The following is a 9,601-nucleotide window of genomic DNA, read 5'->3' as shown; positions in this document are numbered from 1 at the left end:
ATATATCATCTTTCTGAAGAATATGAAGGTTGTATATATTATAAGGAATTTTACAAAGTCAAGTCATCGGCTTCGCTATTCCCTTACGTGATTCTGAATATTCCCTGTGGGCGACGACTTACTGACTAGGAATCTCGACTACCTTTCAAATCAATCCCTGTTTATTGAAAGAATCTATTTACTCACGGACTAGGCCCCAACCGTTCCCTTTCAATGTCGTTAAACACCAAGTCTTCCCCTAAATCGCCATCATTAAGGGAGCTTTCATTACAAGATTTTTGGCCTAACTTTGAGTGATTCTAGGAAATAAAAAAAAATAAAAATAGTTATTTAGAGTTTAAAAAAATATATAGGGTTGAAAAAAGGAAGGGACGAAAAAAATGGTTCTTGGAGCCATCTTGAACATCTGCCCAATCCAATTCGAAGCAGTTTCTGAGTAGCTTCATTTGCTTGTGATCCCTTCCGCGTTGGATGTTCGCAGCAAGCAACATGAAATTTCAAAGACGGCCATATTGCTTGGTGCCAAGGTTGAGAAGTGAGAAATATTGGTTTATAAGCTAGACCGAGTCAAATTCCAACATTGCTGCTATTCTCTTATCCTTGACTTTTCAGGCTGAATATGAATAGCTCAAAGCAAGTTGAGACACCCTTGGGAAGGAACTCTTTTTTTGAGGTATATGGAGTATTCACATTCAAGTAAGTGCCCTGGTCTTAAATCATTGCAACAGTGTGCTCCATCTCCCTCTCCCTCTCCATGGACCACTTCCCCTTATAAATGATATTGTTATCATAACCACATGGGAAGGAACTCTACCCAGAAACGCCCTAATGAATGTCCCATCCAATTCCGTTAACACAGCTCCAAAATCTCGTTTCCCCTGCTCTCTATTCATCGTCTTCCTTCTGATTCTCTCCCATGCATACATCATCGCAGCTGACTACAAACCCACAAATATTGGAGCAATCGTGGATGCTAGTTCCCGTAAAGGCAAAGAAGAAAAAACAGCCATGGAAATAGCAATTAGTAGGTTCAATAGGGATTCGAAGAATCTCCAGCTGTTTCTCCATTTCGGTAACTCCACCGGAGAACCCATTCAGGCAGCTTTCACTGGTTCGTTATCTCTATCAGTACTAGTTTTATTATTGGTATTAATGTAACAAATTACCAAATTCAGTGTGCAGTTCTCAATTTTATTTTATTTTTGGTGATAAATTTATTTGTATTTATGGAGTTTTTTAAATTTGGTTGCAGCTCAAGAGCTGATTAAAGAGAAGGAAGTGGGGGTGATTGTGGGCACGGATACATGGCAGGAAGCAGCTTTAGTTGCTGATGTTGGAAACCGAGCTCAAGTGCCTGTTCTTTCATTAGCAGCATCAACCATTACCCCACCATTAAGGCAGATTAGGTGGCCTTTCTTGACACAAATGGGTAGCAATGTTTCTGAACAAATCAGATGTATTTCAGCTATTGTTGGCTCCTACCATTGGCAAAGGGTCATCGTAGTCTATGAAGATGATGCACATGGTGGTGATTCTGGGATGCTAGCTCCTTTATCTGAGGCTCTTCAATACTTCAGTACAGAGATCGAGTATACCGTGGTTCTTCCACCAATATCATCTTTATCTGACCCAAAAGAAGCCATCAATGAAGAGCTGATGAAGCTTCTCAGTATACAATCAAGAGTTTTCATTGTTCTCAAATCATCTCCATTGATGGCTACCCATTTGTTCCAAGAAGCAAGGCGAATGGGATTTATGGCGAGAGAGTCAGCCTGGATAATTACAGATACCATTTCGAGCTTCTTGGACTCCATTGACACTTCTGCTATCTCCTATATAGAAGGGGCTCTAGGAATTAAAACCTACTATTCCAAAACCAGTAGGCCCTTCCTAGAATTCTCTGCTCAGTTCCAGAAAATGTTTGAAAATGAATACCCAGAAGAAGACAACACCAAGCCGGGAATTCATGCATTACGAGCATACGATAGCATTTCTGTCATCGCAAATGCCCTGGTGAGATTAGCTAGTGATACTATTACTCCAAAAAGGCTGTTAGAAACTATATTATCAAGCAATTTCAATGGTTTAAGTGGCAAAATTAGTTTCCAAGGGGGTGATCAATTGGATTCAAATTCGTTGCCATTGAGGATTATAAACCTTGTTGGAAAGGGCTACAAGGAGCTTGACTTTTGGACGCAGGACTTGGACCACCCTTTTAGCAGAGAAGGTGGAGAGGCAAATAGTAGTAGAAGAACTACAAAGGTTTTGGATGGTCCAGTGATTTGGCCAGGGTACCTGAAACGTGTTCCCAAGGGATGGGAGATGCCCACTGATGAAAAACGATTGAAGATAGGAATTCCAGCTAACACCTCTTTTGATAAGTTTGTGAAGGTGGACGAAGCTCAAATTGATCCTGAGAAAAAATATACTGGTTTCTGTATTGATATTTTCCGAGAGGTGATAAAAATTCTGGAGCAAAATTACTCTCTACCCTATGACTTCCATCCATATGATGGCACATATGACGAGCTGGTTGATCGTGTTTATACCAAGGTAATTGCTACTTTCTCTAGTCTCCTTTTTCGTTTCTTTCCTTGCTTTTCTTTTTTTTTTTCAATCCATGGCACATATGATGATCTGGTTGATCATGTTTATACCAAGGTAATTGCTACTTTCTCTAGTCTCCTTTTTCTTTTCTTTCCTTGCTTTTTTTTTTTTTCAATCCTTCTCAATAGTCATGTAGTGATCCAAGCTAAAAAAAATGAGCATCACGTTACTGTCCATTAATTCACCCCAAGCTAGAAATAAATGTGAGCTTCACATAAATGTCCATTAATTGTTTGAAAATGCCCTCTTCTTCTTCTTCTTCTTTGTGAAAGACATGTCTGATTTGCTGACCAATACTTGTTTTAAGGGACAACTATAGAAACAAGTCCTTAATCAAATTGTAACTTACCCCAGAAACAGGGGATATTTTTTGAAGGATCTCTCCAATTCAATCTTGTCCTGCTTTACTGCAACAATACTGCTGAAAACAAAAACGAATGTAAGAACTGACTTTCATATAGAATTGTCATTGATCTGACCCTAGTTTCTCAAAACCCTGAAAAATCTCATTTCTGCTAGCTAGATTTCTCTGGTATTTTGTCTTCAGAATTTTGACTTGGTCCCCATGGAAACAGTGTGTTCTAAAGCTAAAATGAGTTGTCAGACCTCCTGAACCTCTATTTTGGTTTTTTATTTTGATCATTTGTTACTGATATTCTTTGCCTATCACTTGTGAATCAAAATCCATGGAAGACTTATGATGCTGTCGTTGGCGATATGACAATATTAGCAAACCGTTCAAGAATAGTGGAATTTACTCAGCCATTTGCTGAGTCAGGGTTGTCCATGATAACTCCAGTTAAATCTAGAGAAGCCTACAAGGCATGGCTGTTCATGAAGCCCTTCACCATGGAAATGTGGGTGGTGACTGGCGTTATCTTGATCTACACAATGTTTATAGTTTGGATATTGGAGCACCAAAACAATCCAGAATTTCAAGGCTCGTGGAAGGATCAGCTTGGCACTACACTTTGGTTCACCTTCTCTTCTCTTTTCTTTGCTCACAGTAAGTATCAATATAAAAAATGGTAGGACCAATGGCATCCTTAGGATCAGTGTCAGAAAAGTCTCTGAATTTTGATTGTATATTCTGCATCTTCATAAGTTAAAACCACTCACAACCCATGATTTCATTTTGCAGAGGAAAAAATTAATAGCAACATTACTCGAGTGGTGGTAGTGGTGTGGCTAATGGTTGTTTTCGTTTTAACCTCAAGCTACACTGCTAGTCTCTCTTCAATGCTGACAGTCCAACGACTCGAACCCAATGTGACAGACATCGAGTGGCTTAAGGTTCACAAGTTAAACGTTGGTTGTGATGGTGATTCATTTGTGAGAAAGTACTTGGAGGATGTTCTTGATTTTAAAAAAGACAACATCAAGAATATTAGCAGCCAATATGCCTATCCTAACGAATTCCAGAAAGGCACTATCTCAGCAGCCTTTCTTGAACTCCCTTATGAAAAGGTTTTCATGAATCGGTACTGCAAGAAGTACACTGCCTCCAATCCCCTCAGCAGATTTGGAGGATTAGGCTTTGTGAGTAGTGACTGAACCCTTACTCATTTGAATTCACTGAAACTTAAATTTTGCCTAAACTTTTCTGGGCAAGCTTTGCATGGAAATGTTTCAGCCACCTGCTAGTCCACCAATAATTCTGTATGAAGTTCCAGTGGACCAAACTTTAATATGTAGTTGGATTATTTCATTTTCATTTTCCTCCAGTTCTGAACAGAAAACTCTTGATTTGCAGGTATTTCAAAAAGGTTCTCCAATAGCTGCAGATGTCTCTAAAGCCATCCTAACCCTTTCAGAGAGAGGGATTCTACAATCATTAGAAGACAAGTGGTTCCCTAGCTCCGACGAGTGTTCCACTACTGACACTACTGAATTGAGCCTCCAGAACTTCTGGGCTCTTTATGTTCTATGTGGCGCCACTTCCACCATTTGTTTTCTGCTCTTCCTTTGTCGTCTCCTACTAAAATATTTTCAGCAAAATGCGCCAAGTGAAAGTGCCTGGAGAAGAACTGTTGAACTAGCAAATTACATCCACAAGGTAGAAATTAAGATTCCAGACAGAGCTTCAGATTTTTCTCAAGGGTCCAATAGGGCCTCTTCAAGTGGTTCTCCCGGGTGGGTATTAGTGAGCCCTTCTGATGCTCCTGAACCATCAGAGGCCTCTCCTCCAACTGCTATTCAAATGATATGAACTATTGATTGTAGCTAGAACGAATCTAGGACTAACCCCATTAAGATTCTATAAGAGGTTGTAATATATAAGAACTTAGGAATTTATTTGTTGTAAGGAGTTACAATATTCATTAATTGAATTGATAATTCTTCTAGGTTCTCAAGCTGTTCCTATTAGACATTGTTGTGTTGGTGTAAACACAAAATTTGAATATTACTTCAGAAGTTTATATTTCATTTCTTTTGGAATGAGTAATGATATTTGATATGGAATGTTTTTTCTTTGTGTATGTGAAACAAGTGATATTCCTCTATAGAAAAATATTTGAGTACCTAAAAGGATGGTTGTGTTCTAAGAGTTGATACGTGTTTGATTTTAGTTTAATGACCCTAATCCATCTATGAGATGTCGGTATCCTCACATAAGTTGCAATCTCAACCCCTAATTACTCATTACCAGAAACCCTTAAACAAAATTCTCTAGAAAGCCCTATTTCTAAGGAGTGTGTTGAAATCATGGGTCGAAACTCATGAGCTCATAGGTGACTGTGATTTTAGGGATGCCTTTTGGTCTTCTACACCTCTAAAATACCTTCAACTTCACTTTCAGTTTTCTTTCTACCTCATTATTTCCTTTGCAACTATATTAACTCAAATATAATTACTTAATAAAAATTATAAAAAATAAAACTAGGTATGAAAGTAGGAACATTTATAAATATAAAAAAGAAAAAAAAGAAAAGAAAAAAGACAAAAAAGAAGATCAATAAGAACATCAAGTTCAATGAAAGAATGACTGAAAGAACAACCTATTCTACATAGGTCAATATTTGATTGATGAAAAACTGATAAAAATAATTATATAAAGAACTTATCTTCATTTAACTAATTTATTTATTTAGGTTATCTATTTTTCTTCTTTATCTATTCAACATTAAGATATGTAATATTAATTTATTTAGTATTAAATAATAAAAATAAATAAATAGTACAATAAACTACTGTAATTATTATTATCTTCTTCTACTTCTTCTTCTTATTATTAGTTTAAAAAATAAAAATCCTAGTTGGAGTTGTCTCTTCACGTGTTGTCCAAAATATTTGTTTGATTTAATTATTATAAAAAAAAAATCATGTTTTAAAAGATTTAAAATTACATTTTTTAAATAAATTATTTTTTCATAAGTTATTAAATTCTATATATAATGATAGAATCTCAAAAAATCTATTATACAAATATCTTTTTTTTTTTTAAACTTGAATATTCTTATTTATTATTTTAAAAGTTTTTCCCAATATTTTTATGAATTTTCATCAATTTTGGTCTCATTGATATTTTTTTATCAAAATTTCAACAAATATTTCTCGATATAATCATAAAATCTAATTATCGATACTTTCATTCTTCTAGTCTCTCTTATCTTCGTCTAAGACATTCTCCATTTTTTTTAAAAATTAAATGTAATTGTCCAATTAGTCTTTTTTTTTTTTTCTCTAAAAGAGTGTGGTATCATTTCTTACTAATAGTATAAAATTAATATTAATTTTTGAATTAAATGTTCTTGTTATTACTTATTACTCTTTGATTGTTTATTACATCTACTTTTTATCTAGAATAAAATCCAAAATGAAATGCAGAAATTAAATGAAAAAGAATGAACAGTTAAAAGGAAAGTTTTGGAGAGAATCTGAGTAGATCAAGAACCATCAACTGCATCCAGAGAAATTCTATAAGAGAGAAAAGTAGAAAAAAAAATAGTTTTTTTTTTTTTTTCAAATGAAGAATAGATGGACATGTGTTGAAGGGAAAGGCACTGCATAGCCAAGTGTTGCAGGATGTAGAGTTGCATGTGTTAGATCTTCTTTTTGTCTAGCTTGAGTTGTTAATGTTCAGTGGATCAAATATTTTTTCTTAAGATATTATAAGGGATTGTTGAATTATGTACATGGTAGTGATCTAAAATAATCATATGATGTGATCGATAATTTTTTTAAATGGTATTGTGATGATAATTAATCATGCATCATCTAACCGCTAAACCTAACCAACCTAAGATTGGATGTCTTAGAATATCTTCCATAGCATTTCTTAAAATAATTTTTATTATTAAATTAAAGAATTATTTTTTATAATCTAAAACTGAACTTATAATTAAAATATTATTTGAAAATATATTTTAATTATTTTCAATTATTTATATATTTTTACTATTATTTTAAAAAATAATTAATTATATAAATATGAAAGTCCATTAAAATTAAAATACTGCAAATAAAAAATATTTTCAAAATAATATTAGAAAAAAACCAATTTGTTGTAATTATTGGTTTTGTGAACTCTTGTGTATATGATTTGGACTCATTAAGTCTCTTTTGATTTCAAAACTTAAATTAAGTTATTTTTTTTCTTTAGTTTAAGTTTCCTTCTATATTAAGATTATAATGGAATAATGGAAGTAGTGCTTTTTAATTTTTTTTTAAATATAAATAGAATTTAATTTAATTTAACTCTAAATATAATTTAACAATATTAAATATTAAGTTATTTGATTTTTTATTATTATTTTATTTTTGTTAAGTGTTAAATATTAATAGAGTGGAGGTTATGTTGATTATTTCAAAAATTATTTTTATAATTCAATGATAAATAAAATATTTTGACTTTTATCATTGAGTTCAAATCTTTTAAAAATAAGTAATAAATAAAAAATTAAAAGAAAAAATAATTTAAATTCTAACAATAAATTACATTTAATATTATGTTAAAAAATAAACACCACTTTACTTGAACACGTAAGTTACATGAATCAATTTTTTTATGTCCAAAACGTGTGACGTGCACCATACCAATATCTGCTTACTCAAATTATTAAGCTGGCTTTTTAAATTGGTATGACTTTGACTTTGGGTTTAATTAGTATTCCAACGATGAGAACACCTTGGACAACTAGGGAAGGTACCTTTGGTTGGATTGTTCCTAGAAGATCTTTAATATGGATAAACCCAGACTATTATAACATGAGTAATTAGAAAGACCCCTCCCACGTCAAACTACTGGACCGCTAAGAATATATCACGTTTGATTTTTTTTATAAAGAAAGACACAATATTTTTTTAAAATATTATATTTATTTATTTACAAGGTAAAGACAGTTGACTTTTCAATGTTATATTTTCGGTTAAGATAGTTGACTTTTTGGATTGTGTCTAATTTGACGGCTCATTGCTCTACAGGCAACACCATGTGGCGGGTTTTTTTTTTTTTTTTTTTAAACTTTTGTAGCAATTTTTAAAAATAATTATTAAAAAATAATAGTTGGGAAAAATTGATAGATTTATGACAGTGAAAGGTGTCTTTTAAAGAGACACCTTTCATAATTTTCAAAATCATGATACATATTTAAAAAGAATTGAATTTAAACTAAATGTGTCTCTTCAAAAGATATCTTCTACAATTTCAGAAATAATGATTTATATTAAAGGTATCTTTTGAAAAGACACTTTTCACGTGATAAAAAATTCAATATGCATTAAAGGTGTATCTTGAAGAGACACTTTTCACAAATTGAAAAATTTGAATGTCTTATGAATTTGATTCTAAAGCTAAAGATGTCTCTTGAAGAGACACATTCTACAATTCCTAAAAATTTTAATTTATACAAAATATGTCACTTGAAGAGATACTTTCCACAATTCCACAATTCTACAAATTCCAATATATATTAAAGAGACATTTTTTACAATCCTAAAAAATTGGATTTATACTAAAGGTGTCTCTTAAAAAGACACTTTCCACAATTCCACAAAATCTAATATGTATTAAAAATTGTGGAAATGATTTTAAAGCTAAAGATGTCTTTCTTCAACATAAATTCGAAATTTTCTACTGTGTATGAAAATTGTGGAAAGTGTCTCTTGACACTTTCAGTATAAACCCAATTTTTTTTAAAATTATGGAAGGTGTCTATTCAAGAGACACCTTCCACAATTCCCAGGAAAATGAAATTATACTTGGACGTCTTTTATAATTTTTAAAAAATTGGGTTTATACTAAAAGTGTCTCTTCAAGAGACACTTTCCACAATTTTCACACACCGAAAAATTTCGAATTTTGAAAAGGCATTTCTACAATTCCCAAAAAATAGAATTATACTAAAGGTGTCTCTTTAAGAGACACTTTCCACAATTTCCATACACAGTAGAAAATTTCGAATTTATGCTGAAGGTGTCTTTTGAAGAGACACCTTCCACAAAAGAAAAAAAAAAATTCTATCTCTTAATTAGTATTACTTATTGTATAAACAAATATTTAAAGTTTATCACTTGTATACATTATAATCAATATTTTGACATTCAATCTAAAACCAATGAAAACAAGTAAACCAAATGTCAATTAAGTCAGCACCTTTCCAAAATAGTAACAGTACTATTTTGTGTAGAATAAGTCCAAAATAAATAGAATACTATAGAACTTATGTCAATAAAAAGTTAGTTAATCCAAAATATAACAAGTACAAACATACATCTTGAGTATTTGTCCAAAATAATGATATGCAAAATACTAATAGTATCCAAAATACAAGTCATATGTAGTAACATCCTTAATGTGTACCGCACGAAGGAGCCTTCATCTTCCCTTGTGGACGTCTATGATGTGCATGCTTCACTATTGGCTTTATGGGGCTAACATGTAACCCTCCATTAGCTCCACGACCACGTCTCCTACCACGTCCTCGACCACGATCAGTCTTTTGTCCTTGTTGATCATCATTTGCTATATAAACTAACTCCTTATCAACCAATA

At 32.5% G+C, this 9,601-nt stretch overlaps 1 protein-coding gene across 1 annotated transcript; it reads left to right on the top strand.

Annotated features, from left to right (window-relative positions):
• Window positions 1-400: 400 nt before the first annotated feature.
• On the top strand, window positions 401-5,065 carry LOC100260637 (glutamate receptor 2.7). The gene is made up of 5 exons (XM_002272180.4): window positions 401-1,111; window positions 1,253-2,553; window positions 3,301-3,613; window positions 3,749-4,146; window positions 4,361-5,065. Exons 1-5 carry the CDS (start codon window positions 829-831, stop codon window positions 4,814-4,816), a joined length of 2,751 nt encoding a protein of 916 aa, XP_002272216.1. The 5' UTR covers window positions 401-828; the 3' UTR covers window positions 4,817-5,065.
• Window positions 5,066-9,601: the final 4,536 nt, after the last annotated feature.

Source organism: Vitis vinifera, chromosome 10 (genome assembly GCF_030704535.1).
Source record: "Vitis vinifera cultivar Pinot Noir 40024 chromosome 10, ASM3070453v1".
NCBI classification, from domain to species: Eukaryota; Viridiplantae; Streptophyta; class Magnoliopsida; order Vitales; family Vitaceae; genus Vitis; species Vitis vinifera.
This window is presented reverse-complemented; position numbering and strand designations above follow the sequence as displayed.

What these genes read in the sequence shown, in the direction of transcription:
- LOC100260637 (XM_002272180.4), top strand. Translation starts at nt 829, where the DNA reads ATGAATGTCCCATCCAATTCCGTTAACACAGCTCCAAAATCTCGTTTC. An exon ending in TTGATCGTGTTTATACCAAG is followed by an intron (nt 2,554 to 3,300) that starts GTAATTGCTACT and finishes AATCCATGGAAG; the next exon opens with ACTTATGATGCTGTCGTTGG. An exon ending in TTCTCTTTTCTTTGCTCACA is followed by an intron (nt 3,614 to 3,748) that starts GTAAGTATCAAT and finishes TTCATTTTGCAG; the next exon opens with AGGAAAAAATTAATAGCAAC.